This window comes from Vipera berus (genome assembly GCF_964194415.1).
Source record: "Vipera berus genome assembly, chromosome: 5".
In the NCBI taxonomy this organism is placed as follows: Eukaryota; Metazoa; Chordata; class Lepidosauria; order Squamata; family Viperidae; genus Vipera; species Vipera berus.
In genome coordinates, this window is record NC_138207.1 from 97682844 (window position 1) to 97704024 (window position 21181).

The 21181-nt window shown below is 43.8% G+C and overlaps 1 protein-coding gene across 1 annotated transcript; it reads right to left on the minus strand.

Annotated features, from left to right (window-relative positions):
• Positions 1-41: 41 nt before the first annotated feature.
• On the minus strand, positions 42-16534 carry LOC308669178 (synaptotagmin-15-like). The gene is made up of 8 exons (XM_081329746.1): positions 16295-16534; positions 12130-12322; positions 9728-9870; positions 5434-5729; positions 4292-4462; positions 2678-2798; positions 465-635; positions 42-366 (listed from the first exon to the last, which is right to left on the minus strand). The coding sequence occupies exons 1-8, from the start codon at positions 16299-16301 to the stop codon at positions 230-232; spliced, it is 1239 nt and encodes a 412-aa protein (XP_081185872.1). The 5' UTR covers positions 16302-16534; the 3' UTR covers positions 42-229.
• Between the last annotated feature and the right edge of the window lie 4647 nt (positions 16535-21181).

Here is a 21181-nt window from a genome sequence, read left to right on the forward strand (position 1 = left end):
TACACGTTTCTCGTGATTGACGGGGTCTTCTCATTTTTAGGATCAAAAAATCTTCTCCGTTTTCATTCAGTGGGTAATGTGAGATAATCTACTAGCAGGAGATCCGGCCTCTTCAAGAAAGTTTGCCCCTTGTCTTTTGATCAGCGAGACCCAGAACTTCTCTGATGAATAGAATCGGAATTTACCTCAGATGGAGCCACCATGGAGGTAGAAGCTGTTGTATGAGTTTTCAGCTGCTAAGCAATAGCGCATGCCATCTTTTGACCAGCTCCTTTGGTTTATTCATCATCTCGTTCCAGTGTTCGAGTTCCTTCCCCCGGGTGTACATGAAGGGCCCCACAATCACGCAGCCCAGTGAGGACGTCTCTAAACAAAAGCCACCAAAATCATTAGGATTAAATAAAAGATCAGGGCGAAAACACAAATCACCAAGATTCTTGGAAGTAAGATCATGGGCTACTTACCGTCTCCTTGGAGAACAGTCATGTTGAGGCTGGTTGCATCGAGGTCCAGCTGGTCCACCTTGAAGCTAAAAGTCTCATTGTACAACGGATTGGAGGATCCCACAATGGCTGTGGTCCTTTTGCTTTTGATGAGCTGGTTGTGGTGCATTAGCGACACTCTGACGCACACGCCTGGAACAAAAGGATGAGGTTGGAAACAATACTCGGAACGCAAGCTCCAAAGTGACACTTTGGGAGAATGCAACACAAAATGTAATTCAAATTTAAATTTTAGGGATTGCACCTCCAACAATGCTCCACATTTTCCAGCAACATAAGCATGGATATGGGAAATTTGATCTTGTTGCAAAGTAGATATAGATATATCCAAAACAAAGTTTGGTCAATATCCAATGTATGCTGCTCAAACATCTAATAGGAAAGTCTTGCACTTCGAATACTTTTGAGTTTACCATCTTCTAATGCCTTATCACAGGGCTCTTCAAACTTGGCCCTTTTATGACTTGTGGACTTCAACTCCCAGGATTCCTCAGCCAGGCACGTTGGCTGAGGAATTCTGGGAGTTGAAGTCCACAAGTCATAAAAGGGCCAAGTTTCAAGACCCCTGCCTTATCAGAAAGCCAAAATGCATAGTTTTGATATCAGGACCCTTCCAATGCTATTCTATATTATTTAAATTCAGCCAGACAGTGTGACTGTGATCTCTTCTCACTTCAGATATATAGAGGGGCAGGAATACACAACTTTTCCATTCTTTTTTTTCTTTAGCCTCCAAAAGCTATAGTAACAATCAACCAATGGAACAGAAGTTGCCTTCAGATGTTGTAGGAGCTTCATCACTAGACGTTTTCAAAAAGAGACTGGATTGCCATGTGTCATAAATGGCGTAGGGTCTCCTGGTTTGTTTGGAGGAGTTGGACTAGATGACCTACAAGGTCCCTTCCAACTCTTGCTATTCTAATTCTAATTCTAAATTTCTCTGGAGCTGAAATGGTTCATATTTCTTTTATTTTAGCAAGTTGGGAGTGAGGTCCTTGCAAAATGAATGTATTAAACCTCCTAGAGATCCTGTTAGGACTGCAGGAGAAAGCCAAGACCCAAAAATCAGGGCACCAGGAAGCAGTGATTTGTTGATTCACAAAATACCAACTATCTGACCTTGGAGAAGTTTTTCACAAGGTCTTGAAAATAGTTCTAAGAGAGGGAAGTCACCTGTAGTTGAGAACTTTTGTTCACAGCGTAAGCACGAAGCTATCAAGGTAGGGGGAATTAGCACCAATCTCACTCCTGCATGGTGGATTAGTGTCAATCAAAATCAAGATGGCGACCACAATGGTGTGATCAGTGCCCTGACTGTCTTATCTGCATCATGCATGCAACACACATGAAAAGAGTTTTGATTGCACTGCTGTATTTGCCAATTTGACTTTTTTTTTTAACCACAATCGGTACCCCTTTCTTTATAATGCCTCAATACGTTGCCAACTTGGGGTGCCATGGGAAAGAGAGGATTAAGGGTATATAAAATGTGAAGGATTATTAATGCCGTCTTAAATCCCCATTTGTCCATTTTTAATAGACTGGTGTATTGTAGTGTAAGTTTACACACCAATTGATAAATAGCAAATGTCAAATACTGCAGCGTAAGATCATGAGATGTCAAATACAGATAGAATATTAAGCAAATATTGAAATCTCCTGAGAATATTTAGAGGACATACAACACCGAGTCTCGAGAAAAATCTTTGGGGATGAAATTGCTTGATATGGAGAATAAATAGTTTTTGAAACAGGGAATTTTGGCCTAAAGTTCTGTACACGGAGGAGTAACTTTAATTTACTCTAGGCTGCTGCAAATTTCTGAATGGCCACTGGGTGGCAGCAAAGAGAAACAAGAACTATATCTCAATCCTGCCACCTGGTGGTCTGGAGTTTCATAATCCAGAGAGGGTAGCCATTTAGACCCCAAACTGAGATGTGGAATTCATGTCCAAACATTTAATTTGAATTTAATTTAGCTTTTGCCCGCTTTCCTCTCACGGATGAAGAATGAAGGTGCCAGCTTAGTCAATTTTCCAGTTGATGATTAGAAGTTGTCATCTGGCTTATCATTCAGAATACGGTCACAAACAAGACAAAACTATTCCTACAAAATTGACTTGGAAGGAAGAAAAGAAACAAAGCAAAATAGTTGTAGATATCCCCCTACTGACCAACGCCGTTTCGCTCATTCTGGACCTTTAAACCTCGCGCCCTCAGCACCACCACCGTGAGGCGTGCCAGATAGCCATTGTAGCTGAGGGAGAACTGGAGATCGCCATGTTCAGACGGTGGCTTGGAAGAGGCAGGAAAAGACACGGGTCAGAAATCTTGAACAAATATTATTTCTTCCACTACTTGAACTCTATTTTTTTTAAATAATAATAATGTTTTATTGATTTTCTAATTTTACATTTAAGTATTTGAAGAGCCGTGTGGCGGCTGGGTTAATCGATAATGCAATGACATATAAATAACTTTAGTGCAAGCCTTGAGCTATTATATTAAATTTTTCCTCTCTTTGCCCCTTAGTATTTACTGTCTCTTTTTTAAACTAATGCAATTCTTGTTAAATCAATTAGATAAAAATGACGTTCTTACATTTATAAAAAAAAATTGGTTTATACACATCCTTATTATTTTAACATTCAGTCTTTATAGACAATCAATGTCCTACTTGGTTTTCCCCATTTTTTAATTTTCCATTAACATTTAACAACATTTAATATTTCTAGTTTCCAAGTTTTAAGTAATCAAAGTTCCCATTATCCCAGTACATCACAAAGTCTAATAGTCAGAATCCATATTTTATCTATTTGAATATATTGTATTTCTCACCATCTTACATCAACTAATTAATAAAACAACATAACATTCTTATTTTCTATTAGTTTCCAAAGGTCTTAAATTTAGCGACCAAATTTTCTCTTATTTCAGCATCAAATATTTCCTCTCTCTTTATCTTAATATCCACGACTTGAACTCTTATTCACTCCAATTAGTGGGATGGCTAAACTAGAAAGGGCAGAGCTAATGAGTCTGTAATTAATTCTCCTCCTCCATCCACCCCAGATGTTGGTGGATGCTCAACTTGAAATAAGAAATGTCCTGCGACATCAGCAACATCTGATTCCTTTCCTCAACAAATTTCTCCTGTTTGTCTGACAAGAGGGAAGAAGGTAAATAGGATCCATAAGATTTTCTTGGCTCACCCAATCTGATGCTGGTTATAGTCACACATAATGCTAAGCCAGGGTTTTTTGAAGAACACATCAAGGTTTAGTTTGAACACAAGTCAGAAGTACCTCGTTTTAGATATCAGGACTTAATTTGATCCTCTCTTCCCTTATGTGTATTCCCAGATAATTTCCGCTATTGCCAAAAAATATATACGGCACAAATCTTCACCATTTTGAAAAGGACATCCTCAATCCTTGTACATAGCTCTCAACACGGACTTAGCATAGCTTAGAAAGCAAAGAGCTTCCTTCAAAAGGTCCCAACAAACCAAAAGAAAAACAGCCTCAGCTAATTTTTGTCATCCCTGCCAACATTCTCGGTGAACCCACAGCTCTCCCAAACTATAAAATAGCAGTTTCTCACACACGAAACGAGCAATTTCACAGACTGCGCTAAATCAAACACACTCACAAGAGGAAGTTAAGTAACCTGTGAATTGTAGCCAACGTCAAGTTCATTGCTTGCAAAAAACAAAAACAAAAACAAATCCCAAAATCGAACTCTGTGCTTATTCATCTAATGAATTTAACGTTTCATTCGTTGCTTACCTCCAGGTTATCTGGTTCCAAATCTCTCCAGACGACAACTTTTCCATCTTCAGCCAAAGTTTCATTTTTCAGTGGGAAGGTAACCTGGCCAAGGTGGATGTGTTTCTTCTGCTTATCGACATGGTAGACGCAGAACTTCAGTGTCCTCTGAAATAAAACAGTGCTTGAAATCTAGAGAGAAGGAAGCACAGAAGGGGTAGAAAAAGCAGTTGGGATGAATCTGACCCACAACTCCGAACGTGAGGCAGGCCAAGATAATCTGGGATCTTCAGGGTAGAGCAGATGGCTCCGAACTTTCTTCGCTTTAATTCTGGGCATGCGTACAGCTTCATCCTGCTCAGGAGACTTTCCAAGCTTTCATGAAGGATAAGGGAGCACCGGATCCAACAACTCAACTGTCTGCCCTGAAGTGAGAACGGTCTTTCAAGCAGTTGGTCACTCCTAGCTCAACGTTTGGGAGCGGTAAGGTCTGGAGGATTGTTTGGGGGCTGTTGTGACTGGCTGGCTGAAAACCTGGACCTGAATCCGATCAAGGAATTACCAAGAAGAAAACAACACTCTACCAACACTCACAGGGCGAGCCACATATATAAATAAAGAGCAAACTACAGCCCCTTCTACCTCTGAAGATTTTACCCACTTGGGTAATGAAATGTCTACAAGAAAACAACCCATCACAGAGACCACCCCCACAGTTCTCCTCCCCTCCCCCCTCCCCTTCCTCTTCCTCGTCCTCCCCACAAACCCCATTCTCTTGTAACATTGATGACATTACCTAGTTGGTGCCATGGTTCCGACAGATGAAACTCCTATTGTCTCTTATTTCCATAACCTTGGTTCACACACTAGGTTTAGTATTGTTATGTCTAGCTAAACTCTCATGCACATTCCTCCCCCTCCCAGTATCATCTAACTCTAACTCTTAAGAGTAAAACATAAGAAGGAAAATGTTTGCATCTCCACCTATTGTCAAAGCGAAAACATCCAATGTTAGGAGCGTTGACATCTGGGCAATGTAATGTCTGCAAGAAAACAACCAAGATCAGAGAGCAGCCAAGGACCCCACCACAGTGGATATTTCCAGGCTGTCAGCTTCCCACAGCTGGATGATGGTGATCAAGCTCATCTTCAGCGGTGCTTACCTGGAAAACAAAATCCTCGTCAAACTGAGGGTTGAGATTTTTGCGTTTCATTTTGGACTGCAAGTAACGCCTCTCATCCGGGAGCAGGTAGATCTTCACCAAGGGGTTGCAGGAAGCAGAGGGAGGCTGCAACTTTCGAGCTTTAATCAAGGAGACTAGGAGCCTTTCCGACTCTTTCTCATATTCCACAGAGAACCAAAGCCGGCCAATATTTCCTTCTGGGAAGTCCGTCTCACTCTCATCTTCAGGAGACCGGTAGAGTTCCGGATTGATGGTCCCTCCACGGTAAGCTCCAGCTTCAGGAGAGAAAGGAAACGGCCAACCTCGCTGAGTTCAAAACACGAAGTGGGTAAACACGTTTAAAACCTAATTGTTTCTACCGTATTTACTGTGGACCATCCATGCCTTTGAACCATGGTGCTGGAGAAGACTCCTGCGAGTCCCTTGGATTGCAAGGCGATCAAACCGGTCCATCCTAGAGGAGATCAACCCTGACTCTTTAGAAGGCCAGATCCTTACGTTGAAAATCAAATACTTTGGAAGGACTCACTGGAGAAGAGCCTAATGCTGGGAAAGGTTGAGGGCAAGAGAAGAAGGGGACGACAGAGAGGGAGGTGGGTGGATGGAGTCACTGAAGCAGTAGGCATGAGCTTAAATGGACTCCAGAAGATGGTAGAGGACAGGAAGGCCTGGAGGAACGTTGTCCATGGGGTCGCGAGGGGTCAGGCACGACTTTGCAACAAACAACAACAATCCATGCATTTCAATCAATGGTAATATAATAAATCTGCAGCTGAGATCTGGATCAAGTTTTCACAAGACAGAACCTGAATGTTACTTCATATCACCTCTTAAACGTAACCTGGTCCAGCGGAATTAATTTATAAAATCCACAGCAGATAATCAATGAATCCTAAAATAAAAATTTTATTTCTTGTTAAATCATCCAACTACAATGGACCCTTAATTCATTCATTAAAAGCAGCTATGTCTCATACACACAATATTTCTGTGTTATCACATAGAATCCCAACCGTTTAAAGGTTTTATTTAACCTTTTTTCATTATTTAAAAGTGCATTTTTGGATGTCCAGGGTCTCTCTCTTAAAATTGCACAGCGGTACTTGGAAAGTCGTCACAAATCTTGGGATTAACTTGACAACTTTCAAACAACCTGTGTCTTCCCAAACTCACCCATGCTAACTACGGTATATCGGTTCTAGTGTTGTTTTTTAGTATTGTACGATGTTTATGTAGTGTACTGGTCAATGACCACAATAAATATGAAACTAAAAGCTATACTCATGTATTCTCAAATAAGAAATAAAAAAAGAATTATCTTGGTCAACAGACAGGACAATTTGTTGCATCTGGAAGATGTTCATCTGGGGAAATCTGGTTCCTTTTGTTTGCACAATTATTTAGACTAGCAGTATGAATTCAGCATAGGGACACAGTGGCTCAGTGGGTTAGGACGCTGAGCTTGTCGATCAGAAGGTCGGCAGTTTGGCGGGTCGAATCCCGAGTGCCGCGTAACAGAGTGAGCGCCTGTTACTCGTCTCAGCTTCTGCCAACCTAGCAGTTCGAAAGCATGTAAAAATGCAAGTAGAAAAATAGGGACCACTGTGGTGGGAAGGTAACAGCATTCCGTGTGCCTTTGGCGTCTAGTCATGCCGGCCACATGACCATGGAGACGTCCTCGGACAAGCGCTGGCTCTTCGGCTTTGAAACGGAGATGAGCACCGGCCCCTAGAGTTGGAAAGAACTAGCACGCATGTGCGGGGGAACCTTTACCTTTACCTTACCTATGAATTCAGACATACAGACTTCAAGATCAGCTGGGTTATAAATTTCAAAGCAAACCTCAAGGGCAACTTACTGAAATCTCAATGAAAGATTTTTTTTTCAAGGGGCAACTGGACTTCCTTTGTTTTTCCTTGAAGACATTTCGCTTCTCATCCAAGAACCTTCTCCAAGAAGAAGCTTCTTGGATGAGAAGCGAAATGTCTTCAAGGAAAAAAAAACCAAGCGAGTCCAGTTACCCCTTGAAAAGCCACCTTTGGGACAACCAGGACCTGGATGGCTTGAGAATCTCCACAGACATCTAAATGAAAGAATTCAGGAGAACAAATCAGACAGTTGCGTTCTCTCCTTCAATCCCTTAATTAGGACATCACTTTAAACTTGTTGGTCTCATCAGGATATACTTCTGAACTTAGCGGGATTATGCTGCAAATCTCCATGTGTGCTTCTGCTCCAATGAAGCAGAGGGAGGGCTGCAAAGCCAGCAATGCACCCTATGCCACCAGGAAGGGGTAGGCAACCATGGCTCTTTTATGACTTGTGGACTTCAACTCCTGTTGTGATTCAGGGTCAGCCTGTGGGTTCGGCAGTTGGGTCGGATGATTCAGAGGAGGAGGAGGGGGGTGTTGGAGAGCTTGCTGAGGATAGTATTGAGGCTCCGCAGAGCCCTCAGCCAGGCCCCTCCCATCTGGTCACGATGCAGACCCAGCTGTGTGAGCCTGACAGCGTGGATGAAGATGACCCACAGCTGGCCCTGTTCAAGGACGCCCGACGCAGGAGGCAGTCAATCAGGAGTAAACAGAGGAAGGCAATGGGGCACCTCGGAAGGAGGCAGAGAGAAGCCACGCCTTGAACTGTTTAAAAGGGGAATGTGTGGGAGGGCTGGTTTGCTGAAGGCAACCATTTGAATAGCTCCTGTTTCATGGTTCGTGTTTGCTCTCTTTGCTCTGTCTGCTCTGTTTTATGTTAGTAAATTTGGCAGGCTTAGTTCCAGCCTCTTGCCTTTTGTAAAGGGGTTGTCCCTGCCTTTTTTGCAGGGCTGGTAGTAGGCTGGTACAGAACAGCTCCCAGATTTCCTGAGCCAGCCACGCTGAGGGGAAAGGGAGAGGTTTCCAAACTGAGCCATGCCAGCTCAGGAATTCTGGGAGTTGAAGTCCACAAGTCATGAAGGTGCCATAGTTCCCCCACGCTGGCTCAGGAATTCTGGGAGTTGAAGTCCGCAAGTCATGAAGGGGCCATAGTTCCCCCACGCTGGCTCAGGAATTCTGGGAGTTGAAGTCCGCAAGTCATGAAGGAGCCATAGTTTCCCCACGCTGGCTCAGGAATTCTTGGAGTTGATGTCCACAAATACTTTGGCCACCTAATGAGGAGGAAGGACTCACTGGAGAAGAGCCTAATGCTGGGAAAGATTGAGGGCAATAGAAGAAGGGGACGACAGAGAATGAGGTGGCTGGATGGAGTCACTGAAGCAGTAGGCGTGAGCTTAAATGGACTCCAGAAGATGGTAAAGGACAGGAAAGCCTGGAGGAACATTGTCCATAGGGTCGCGATGGGTCGGACACGACTTCGCAACTAACAACAACAAAATAAAAGAGCCAAGGTGGCCTACCCTTGCCACCAGAGAACATTCCTTCTCTTCATTTGACCAAACCAACATGCAGACCGTAAAGTGAAGCTACAAAACCTCTTCGACTCAACCGTGATAAGATTAGTGTTTCCACCATGAAAAATTACCCCCCCCCGCAGATTATCAAGTAGCTTATTTGACTGTGTGTTGTTGCTGGGGGTGGGGGTGAGGTTATTTTTATTATTATTATTCTTTTATACTGGATTTTTATTGTTTGTAAGCCACCCAGAGGGAGAGCAAGTGGCAGCCATGTAAATCTTCTAAATAAAAATAAATAAAATTTTGCAAAGTTTTGGGGCACTTGTTGAAAACTCACACCCATTGTCTTTCCTAATCAACTATTATAAACTTAAACTTGGATCTAAAGAAGACAAATTTCTGTGGGATCACGTAGCTCTGAAGCCAATCCAGGTCTGGGACAAACATCCACGTACGGCATTTTGAGTTAACACTGGAAATACAGGAAATGGATCCTGAACCAGTTCGCACCAGCAAAATAGGTCCTGACCCTTAACAATTTTAGTAATTTTCCTCCCCTGTTTCTGGAAGATATATTTGTTTGTGCAGCCTGGCAGGAAACTTATTTGATTTAAACAGGAAAGGACTTTTCTTGAAACAGCCAGGCAATAGCAATGTTTACTGAACTTAAGACGAGTGCTTTTTTTGTAAAAGAAAAAGGTGCCAGAACTCACACATGTCATACAACCCGCCTTGCCTATCCTACAAGGTTCCATCCAAAAAAGGTGCCGGAACTCCGTTCTGGGCGTTCTATGACAAAAAAAAAGCCCTGCTTAAGACTGAAGCGGGATTTGGGGGCAAAACCCGATGCCTGGCATTTTAGCTGCCGAAATGATGCCAACCTACCTAAAGAGTGGAAAGAGGACCGGGGCGCAGAATCTGGAGTAACATAAAGCTCGTTCTCCTCTTGAATTTGTTCTCCGTTCAGCGTATCGGTCCACCCTTGTCGGTGAAATTTGGGTGGGACAATGAAAGGAACACTCTTGGCTCTGTCCAAAGGCAAACACAGCATTGAGTTACATTAAAGAGACCAACAACAACAACAACAACAAAAAACCAATATCAGAAATCTAAACTGCTCTGAAAACAGCCGCAGGCCAGGTTGAAATATCTGGAACGCTTTTAAACGAAGGGGAAGAAATTGGAGCTTAAATCCGCCCCCCCCCCCCGCTGAAATCAAAGGGACTTAAAAGGGCGTTTGACATTAATTGGATCAAGCTTGTTGCGTCCCAGCCCTTTTTCTAGAATTACATTTTCTTCTCCTAATCGTACTTATTTACAGTCAGCGGCCGGCAAAGTAGCTGCGACAGTTAAAAAAATAATAATAAACAGCCCGTAAAAGCGGTTCTGGACAAAATAAGAGCAATAAAACCACCAGGGTAGGTCTGACCAAACAAGACCAAATAGACAACCTAAAATTAAGATGGAAGGGTAAGATTTCAAGATTGGAACAGCTTAAGTCTTTTTTCAGACAACAGTTGCTGATTAAAAAACTTGGCAACTAACTGAGTGGGTAAGACAGGATTCCAATCACGGAACAGGAATAAACTACCTCTCTTTCAATGGAAATGCAGAAAAAGGAGGAGGAGGAGGAGGAGGAGCAGGAGGAGGAGGAGGAGGAGGAGGAGGAGGAGGAGGAGGAGGAGGAACAGTGAGAAAAAAAAACCAATAAAAGGAGAAAAAGTAACAGGCAGAAAGCCAAGTCTTCTTTACTTTTTGGCCTTATTTTAATTTGGAAAAAAAAGAGATAAATCCAGGAGATTTAAATTTTTCGGTGGAAAGATGGTTTTGGATTGAAACCCAACTTTAACCACAACATTGCCCAAAGAAGGTTACTACAAATCATGGCTAAATTACTTTTGAGTATCATCCCAGGACAAGCAGATTCTGAAACGTGACACATCTTGCTTTCATTTCTCTTCAACCACCCTAGGGAAATTAATTAATCTAAAGATAACTTAAATCTAATGATAAGAATAGACAGCGTGCTCTGAAAAAAATCTGCATTTTGTCCGCTTAGATATTTTAATTACAAAGCACGGCTGTCAAAAGATGCTTCAACATCCTTTTAATGGCGGATCAATGCAAAGGTTTGAAATAAATGGTTGGGACCTTGATAGGAACCGGTTGTGTACATTCTGCCCCAGGGCTGATACAAATTCTAGGGTTCTTCTCCCAGTTTACCCAGTTCCCTCCCTCTTTATTATCTTTCCTGGAATATCTTCTGTCTCCAATTAGCTAGTAATTAGAAGGAAGAGTTTTCCCCAGCTCTTCAAAGGAAAAAAAAATCCGTTGAAACTCTCCGTCTCTCTCTCTCTCTTAATGTGATGTGCCTTTAAGTTGTTCGTGCTTATTTTATTGTTCACGCTGTTATTATGCAGACTGGGAAAAGCTGAGCTTGGCACAGAGCAAAATGTCTGCTGTTCATTTCATTTGTTGATGGTAATTCTTTGATTTTTGGAATCCTTGGGTTTGGGGTCTTAAATACCTGCATTATTTTTGTGCATTTCTTTGGCTACTCGGTAGAGAAGAACGGAATTTGAGTGTTCAAGGGAGGCCTCGGAGTCCCAGGGTTGATTGTCCTTCCCCAAATCCTGGCCCGCTGAGGTGACCCACTTAAGACTTGATGTTGTGATTCAGGGTCAGCCTGTGGGTTCGGCAGTTGGGTCGGACGACTCAGAGGAGGAGGAGGGGGGTGTTGAAGAGCTTGCTGAGAATAATATTGAGGCTCCACAGAGCCCTCAGCCAGGCCCCTCCCACCTGGTCACGACGCAGACCCAGCTGTGTGAGCCTGACAGCGTGGATGAAGATGACCCACAGCTGGCCCTGTTCAAGGACGCCCGATGCAGGAGGCAGTCAATCAGGAGTAAACAGAGGAAGGCAATGGGGCACCTCGGAAGGAGGCAGAGAGAAGCCACGCCCTGAACTGTTTAAAAGGGGAATGCGTGGGAGGGCTGGTTTGCTGAAGGCAACCGCTTGAAAAGCTCCTGTTTCATGGTTCGTGTTTGCTCTCTTTGCTCTGTGTTTTTATGTTAATAAATTTGGCAGGCTTAATTCCAGCCTCTTGCCTTCTTGTAAAAGGGGTTGTCCCTGCCTTTTCTGCAGGGCCGGTAGCAGGCTGGTACAGAACACTTGACTGGATTCCCCATCCCTGGCAAAGGAAGGAGATCCCAAAGAATTTGATGGTGCAGAGAGAGCTTCTACAGCTCGGTCCCTTGAAGGGTAGATGATAGACAGCAGAAAAGTACCTGGCATTTTGAGGAGGAACTGAAGTTGATTGAGCAACATCTGGCTCCTGCAAGACCGGGGTGACAGGATCGGTCAGTTCTTCATAAGAGCCCTTGAGATAGTTACTCTTCCAGAAGAGGTAGGCGGCTATCCCCAGAAGGACCAAAAGCAGAAGTCCAGCTACTACTCCACCAGCCACAGCAACTACCTGTTCTGGGTACACAAAGACTCACATGCATCGAAGGGTGGGGGAAAGTGAAGACACCCACTTCCCAAAGGGGAAAAAAAAACCATATTGCCCAATGTCCTGGCAGGTGTTTATTTTCTGCTGAATGCTCCAGCTTTATCTCCCATCATTTTCCTTCAAGTATGCCACACTTCTCTTGGTCCTTTCGGGCCAACATCAGCTCTTATCCAGGGGCTATTTGACATCTCCACCCACTGCCTTCCACTTAATTGGAAAGGACCATCTTGACTCTTGTCCTAGAGCCAACAGGCCGAATAAAGAGAATTGTGTCTCAAATGTTCAAATGCCAGAGCAGTCACAGTCATGATCACCAGCTGCGCTACGCACCGAAGGAGTGCATAATGGGCATCCATTCTCCCTACTGCTCCTCTTTCCAAGAGGGTCCACACCCAACCCTTCTCCAAATGAAAGAGATCCCCCGAGGATCCCTGGGGGAAATCAAGTGGCTCCTTAGAAGTAACATCTGGCAATTACCTACCCCTGAAGTTGCCACACATCCTGGAGAAAAAATGAACATCGGCCCCATTTCAAGCAAGAAAGGAAAGGAAGGACATTGCTGTCTCCGGGATGAGGTTACAAAGCCATTGAGTCACCACGATTGCACTGCGTGTAAATGCATTGGAAGGCATTGATAGAAGGGAATATTTGTAGCTCGGTTTAGCTGTGGCGTCCTTGGTGTTCTCTGAGCTTGGTTGTTTTCTGGCAGATGTTTCATGACCCAACAAGGTAAGATCTAGTGAACAGAGAGCCAATCCCCTCCCTTCTAGCCCGGCTGATGTTAGCTAGTTGGCTAATGAAACATCTGCACAAAACAACCCAGCTCGGAGGGTGTTGTGATTCAGGGTCAGCCTGTGGGTTCGGCAGTTGGGTCGGACGACTCAGAGGAGGAGGGGGGTGTTGAAGACCTTGCTGATGATAGCCCTCAGGCAGGCCCCTCCCACTTGGTCACCATGGAGACCCAGCTGTGTGAGCCTGACAGTGTGGATGAAGATGACCCACAGCTGGCCCTGTTCAAGGACGCCCGACGCAGGAGGCAGTCAAGTAGGAGTAAACAGAGGAAGGCAATGGGGCTTCTCGGAAGGAGGGAGAGAGAAGCCACGCCCTGAACTCTTTATAAAGGACTTGTGTGGGGAGGGCTGGTTTGCTGAAAGCAACCGCTCAGATAGTGTTTCAAAGCTCCGGTATCTTGGTTCGTGTCTTGTTTGTTTTTGTAATAAATTTGGCAGACGTATTCCAGCCTCTTGCCGTCTGTAAAGGGGTTGCCTTTTCTGCAAGGCCGGTAGCAGGCTGGTACAGAACAGAGGGGTCCAAGGAACCCACACCACAGCACTGACATTTTTCATGATGAGGTTCTTTGGCCCCAAAGCAGCTTGGGCAACAATAGAAGACTCAACCACGCAAACATCTCCCAGGGTTGTTGTTTTTGGCAGGCTGTCGGAGGCCTATTGGGGCTCTTGGCCTGTCTGTAGTCCCAACACAAAAGAGCAGTCTGGGAGAAATAGTAGAATGAAACTGCCATCACTCACTCACAGCCTTTTTTCTCCCTGTGTTCAGCATTTTCAGCCACAAGCACTCAACCAGAGGAGACATTAGCAAGCCATCAACGTGGTAAACCGGGCATCACTTTGCAGCCATTAGCAATATTTTGCCTCTTGGAAAAACACAACGGTTGATTTATGGTGCCGGCCTGGAGTTCATCCCGTGTTTTGTTATCTCCCACCCTGTCAATAAAATTCAGTGGTTCATTTCCTTCTCAGATAGCCCTTTAATAGACGTTGGATTTATCTGTGTTAGACATAGGTGCCTGTTTCAGAGAAACAATGGCCAACTAGCACATCCCTACCTGTGTGATTCTAGGTTGTAAGTGTGATGCTCAAGGGACTTTAAGTGGAGGAGGATTGCTGGTGGGTGCAATCTATCTGGCCAGGAAGTGAGGCTGGCCATTTTCTGTGAAAAGGTCAGCATTAATATTTTAAAATTGACCTGTAGACATCAACGTGGACTCACGCAGATTACGGCACAGGCTGATTTATATGTAAAAGTTCATGCTACAGTTTTGTGAAAACGCAGCACTGGCTCTGCATTGCTAATCAGAAAACAGCAACGCAGCTAGAAGCTGAATACGACCAGAATATTCTCGTTTTTTGCATTCCTCACCTTCCTACGCAATCACTTGGCTAGACTTTTAAGGGACAGGCCGTGAACGATAGGAATGCAAAGATCTTTTCTTTTCCTTCCTCTCTGGCAGCGGACAAGTAAAATGAGATATGAAATAAACAAAGGCAGACTGAAGTGCATTTTTAAAGGATGCCAGCAATGGGTCTGGCTTGGAAAAAGATAGAACGTTCTTCATTAAACCTGAAGGGCAGAACGTCTCCTTAGCTTTTGCATCCTGTGAAACCTCAAAAATGGCAGAGAAAAGGCTGGTGATCTTGTCAGTGGGACCTCTCTCCCTCTCTCTCTCTCTCTCTCTCTCTCTCTCTCTCTCTCTCTCTCTCTCTCTCTCTCTCTCTCTCTCTCTCTCTCTCTCTCTCTCTCTCTCTCTCTCTCTCTCTCTCTCTCTCTCTGAAATAATTGTCATTTCTGAGATTGGAAAAAGAGGGAGAACAATGGCAATAGCTGGAAAGGGATACAGGTAGTCCTCGTCTTACGGCTACAAGCTGGGTCCAAAATCTCTCTTGCTAAGCGAGAAGTTTGTTAAATGACTTTTGCCCGATTTTACGAGCTTTCTTGCCCCAGTCAATTACTGCAGTAAGTTAGTAATGCGGTTGTTACAGTGGCTTCCCCCGCTGACTTTGCTTTTCAGAAAGTCACAAAAGGGGACCACGTGACCCCCGGGACACCCGCAAACCGTCATAAGTATGAACCGGTTGCCAAGCATCTGAATTTTGATCCCCTGACTATGAGGATGCAGCAGGAGCCCTAACTGTGAAAAACGATCGTGTCCCATTTTCCAGCGCTGTTGTAACTTGGAATGGTCGCTAAACGACCTGTTGTAGGTTGAGGACTACCTTTATTTCCTTTTCTTAACTTTACCAGGGCTTGGTGAGTAGAGGTGCTAGGCGTGGTTACTGCTCGGTTTCCAACGTCAGTTTCAGAAATATGTCAAAAGAAATATATATATATATATATATATATCTTCTCTGGGGGGGGTGGAAATTTTTCCCTGACTCCCTGGAAACTCTCTCTTTTTGATCACGTCCCTCAAACTTCAACCCCTCTTGAAGAGTGTCTCAGATCTTATTTCCTCAGGATTTGCTTTTAACGCCTTTTTTTGTTAGACCGGCGCAATCCCCAGATTTAGGAACTCTGTCAAACGTTCCTTCGTGGCCTGCAAAGAGTTTAACAGCAGTTCAGAGGTGAGAATTAGAAAGAGTTGGATCAGGGAGCAGATACCCTGACAAAGTAAAAGGTAAAATGTGGAGAAGGGAATTTGCTGCCCAGTTGTTAATCACCATGGCCGCCCTCTTTACATCCTAGAACAATACACTTTTTTTTAAAAAAAAAGAGAAAATTACAGCCCTAAACTCAAAACAGAGGTCTGTACTTCTTAAAACCCAGATAGAGGATGCTCTGGATTAGGCTGGAGTTATTCCTGCAGATTGTGCAAACGGGGGTGGAAGAGACAACCAGGGGCATCTACTCAGATTCTTAATTCTGCGTATCAACAGTTGGTAACTTAAAACTTAACTCTCTACTTTGCTCGGTCCAGCTGGACAGAAATATCAGCTGAGCCAAGAAACGTAAGACAGATTCCCACTTTCCCAACCACCCTTGGCTGGATCAGAGATGTGTTCCAAGAGACCAGGCGATGGATGCCAGCCACTAAGCGAACATCCAAAGTGAGACATGTTTGTCCTCCTCCTCTGGCCCTTCTGCCCCATCTCCAAAGGTGGAGCTCCTGCTCGGAGCAATAGCTCCACAGGGATGTTCCTTACCAGACATGACACCTAGGCTGGAGAAAGGGCGAGGTTCTCGGGATCTTCTGTTCCACTGCAGCTCAGAGTTTCAATTCCATCTTGGACCCCAAACTCTTCCACACGGCCGCTTTTTCCCAGCCGTTGTCCTCCTCTTCTGATCTCCTCTGATGTACCTGAGGAGGTGGCGGTGGTGGTGGTGGCAGGGGCAGTAAGGCAGGACTTCTTCTCAGCTGCAGTTCCTCTGCTTCCCCACACCCTCCTTCAGATCTGATATACCTGTGACTGATTTGAGAGAGGAAAGCTGCAAGAACTCCGTTTGGTCTGTCTCTGCCTGCCTTTGGCTGTTGAACAACCAGCTCCTCCTCCTGGTCACAAACCAGCTCCTGAATGTTTCAGGGCTGCGGAGAAGCTGCCAACTGAAGGGAGGAGGTAGTAAGTCAGCCCAGCAGGGCAGCGGTTCCTTCTTCCTTCCTGGAAATAATGGGGTTAGCTCCGGGCTCTGAAGCATCCTTCTGACCTAAACCATCTGGGATGAAGGGGCTGGAGGCTAAAACATATAGGGAACGGTTGCTGGAATTGGGTATGTGTAGTTTAATGAAGAGAAGGGTGAGGGGTGACATGATAGCAGTGTTCCAATATCTCAGGGGCCACCCCAAAGAAGAGGGAGTCAAGCTATTCTCCAAAGCGCCTGAAAGCAGGACAAGAAGCAACGGATGGAAACTAGTCAAGGAGAGAAGCAACCTCGAACTAAGGAGAAACTTCCTGACAGTTAGAATAATTAACCAGTGGAACAACCTGCCTCCAAAAGCGATGAATGCTCCAACACTGGAGGTTTTTAAGAAGAGACTGGACAGCCATTTGCCTGAAATGGTATAAGGTTTCCTGCCTGAGCAGGGGGTTGGACTAGATGACCTCCAAGGTCCCTTCCAACATTATTATTATTATTATTATTATTATTATTATTATTATTATTATTATTATTATTATTATTATTATTATTATTATTATTATTATTATTATTATTATTATTATTAAGAACTGGAGCAGAAGAGCAAATCGGAATGATTTTTTTTTTCTTGCTTTGGCTTTCTCATCAAATCAAGCCTCATCCATTTTCCTTCCGTGGTCAGGGGAAGGCGGAAATAAAAACATCTCTTATCTTTCTCTCTCTCTCTCTCTCTTTTTAACTTGCATGGGGCCGCTTGCTTCTCCAAAAGCGGTGTGGGGGGGGGGGCTTCTGGCTCAAGTTGACAAATATTCTGGTTTTTTTTTTTAAAAAACTAGCGTAAAAATCTCCCTTCTTCCACTTTCCTGGCAACGTATCTGAACTGGAGAGGATGCAGCCCAATATTTAGAACACCGGGTGAGCCCAAGTAAAGAGCGACTGGTGGACGTAATTAACTTTGAAATCATCTGGAGTAAGGTTAGGCTCATGAAACTGAAAAGGGGTTAGTCTAGTGAAGAGGAGGACCAGGGGAGAAATGATAGCAGTGTTCCAATATTTGAGGGGGGGGGTGTCTCACAGAGAGGAGGGGATCAACCTATTTTCCAAAGCACCTGAAGGCCAGGCAAGGAACAATGGATGGAAACTGATCAAGGAGAGATTCAACCTAGAAATAAGGAGAAATTTCCTGACAGTGAGAACAATCAACCAAAGGAACAGAAGTTGCCTTCAGATGTTGTGGGAGCTTCATCACTGGAGGCTTTCAAGAAGAGACTGGAGAGCCATCTGTCAGAAATGGTGTAGGGACTCCTGCTTGGGCACGGGGTTGGATTAGATGACCTATAAGGTCCCTTCCAACTCTGTTATTCTAATTCTATTCTAATTCTATTCTAATTCTATTCTATTCTATTCTATTCTATTCTATTCTATTCTATTCTATTCTATTCTATTCTATTCTATTCTATTCTATTCCATTCCATTCCTTTCCTTTCCATTCCATTCCATTCCATTCTATTCTATTCCCTATTCTATTCTATTCTATTCCATATTCCATATTCCATATTCCATATTCCATATTCTATTCTATTCTATTCTATTCTATTCTATTCTATTCTATTCTATTCTATTCTATTCTATTCTATTCTATTCTATTCTATTCTATTCTATTCCATTCCATTCCATTCCATTCCATTCTATTCTATTCCCTATTCTATTCCATATTCCATATTCCATATTCCATATTCCATATTCCATATTCCATATTCTATTCTATTCTATTCTATTCTATTCTATTCTATATTCCATTCCATATTCTATTCTATTCTATTCTATTCTATTCTATTCTATTCTATTCTATTCTATTCTATTCTATTCTATTCTATTCTATTCTATTCTATTCTATTCTATTCTATTCTATTCTATTCTATTCTATTCTATTCCATTCCATTCCATTCCATTCTATTCTATTCCCCATTCCATTCCATATTCCATTCCATTCCATTCTATTCTATTCAGATCATTTTGCAAAATGCCCTTTAGGACCTGTTCTTGTGGAAACCCTCCATACGCTTTACCTACTATGGATCAGCAAGGGGTGATTTCAGGCCAAAATCTGGCCTTTGAGGAAATTTCACTGGGAAGGCTCCATAAATGGATGGCTTTAGAGGCAGAGCAAGCATGCTACATGTATATCTGCTACAGTCTAACCTGCCAATCGTGGACTTCTCTGCTACTAAGTTGGGTGGGTGGGCTGGCAATGCCAGGAATAGCCAAGGGAACCAACAAATAGTTCACTGAGACGATCAACCGGATGAGTGAAAACTCAAAACACAAATGACCAGGCTCAAATGTTCATCCTTTGGACATCATATTTGAAGATTGAGACTTCTGGAGAAGTCTACAATGCTGAGGGAAAAAAGTGGAAAGAGCAGAAAAGGACAATGGCAAGGTGGATGGACTCAAACGCAGCAACAACGGGAGCGTCATTGGAAGACAAGGGAAGATCAGGTTCGTCCTGCCTTCTGAATTTTGTTTTTTTAAAAAAAATAAAAATAAAATGGGAGGTGTGGCTTAGGTGTCCATCATAGATTTCCTGCTTTTTATACTTGGCATGATTACTAGGCCAGCCATTGTTGTGATGGTTGGGTCCTACCCTACCGGGCTAGCAGACAAGGAAGTCCAATCTCCCCTCCCTTCACAAGGCTACCCTACCGGGCTAGCAGACAAGGAAGTCCAATCTCCCCTCCCTTCACAAGGCTACCAGTTCAGGATCTGTTTGAAGGTGTGGTTGTTCCTTTGTGTTTCCCCATCCGCAGGGAAGGAGAAGACAGAGGGGGGGGGGGCAAAGATGCACGTGGTCCCAGCATCATCTGATCAGCAGGCATCTCCTTCCGCTCCACTTTGCAACTGCTCCTCAATGTGGAGAGCCCAAACTCTTCCACCTCCAGCTGTAGAGTCTTCCTTTATTCCAAAAAATGTTTGACTGCTTCCAGGTGTGGTCTTCACATTGCCCCCAACTTGTTGGGTCTGGCTGCATCCACTGCTTTATCTCCGTAGCTTTTAAGGGGCCCCTTTCTCTTTGCTCCCTACCTCCTCCCCTTCTTGCTTTAATCTGATGAAACATGTAGGATTATCTTCGTCCCTCGTGGCCTGTCTCCATTTTGTTCCTTCGCTGTCTGTCCGCGTGGGGAGGGGGACAGTGGGGTGGGGAATCCTTCAGAGAGGGTATGGGGTCTTCCCTGCCACTGACGAGGGGAGGACCATGTCCTCTGCTCTGATCTTGTTTGGTTGCCTTCCTCAGCTGCATTCCCCCGAAAGAAAAGATCCCATGGGAAGTTCAGAACTCTCCCGAGGCTGATCGGGTTTCGTCTCTGACTCCTGAGCATCCTTTTAGACAACTCCTTGCCAAATCTGGACGTGAGATCTCGGGGTGCGGAAGGAAGGTAAGGATCTTTCATTCTTCCCCCTTCCATTGACTGAAACCTTATTTCAGAAGCTGGTCTTTGGTTGAATAACAAAGGGGATTCTGTAAACGTTAAAAAAGCAACCCAGGCAGAAGCAGGCGGGGGTAGAAGCAGGAAACCTGATAATAAAACAACTGGAGCAATCATCCAGTTTTATTCCAGAGAAAGAAAGAAAGGAAGGAAGGAAGGAAGGAAGGAAGGAAGGAAGGAAGGAAGGAAGGAAGGAAGGAAGGGAGAAAGAAAAAGAAAGAGAAAGAAAGAAGAAGGAAGAAAGAAAGAAAGAAAGAAAGAAAGAAAGAAAGAAAGAAAGACAGACAGAAAGAAAGAAAGAAAGAAAGAAAGAAAGAAGGAAGGAAGGAAGGAAAAAGGAAAGAAAGAAAGAAGGAAGGAAGGAAGGAAGAAAGAGAAAGAAAGAAAGAAAGAAGAAGGAAGGAAGGAAGGAAGGAAGGAAGGAAGGAAGGAAGGAAAAAGGAAAGAAAGAAGGAAGGAAGGAAGGAAGGAAGAAAGAAAGAAAGAAAGAAGAAAGAAAGAAAGAAAGAAAGAAAGAAAGAAAGAAAGAAAGAAAGAAGGAAGGAAGGAAGGAAGGAAGGAAGGAAGAAAGAAGAAAGGAAGGAAGGAAGGAAGAAAGAAAGAAAGAAAGAAAGAAAGAAAGAAAGAGAAAAAAGAAGGAAGGAAGGAAGGAAGGAAGGAAGGAAGGAAGGAAAAAGGAAAGAAAGAAGGAAGGAAGAAAGAAAGAAAGAAAGAAAGAAAGAAAGAAGAAGAAGGAAGGAAGGAAGGAAGGAGGAAGGAAGGAAGGAAGGAAGGAGGAAGGAAGGAAGGAAGGAAGGAAGGAAGGAAGGAAGGAAGGAAGGAAGGAAGGAAGGAAGAAAGAATCGCTCCTAAAGAAAGCCAATCAGAAGCGAAGAAAGACAATCAAAGCAGTAATTCTGAAAGCCTGCTTCTTCGCTGGAGGAATTTTAAGAAAGAGTTTCCTCGAGCTGTATGGTCTTACACATGTTC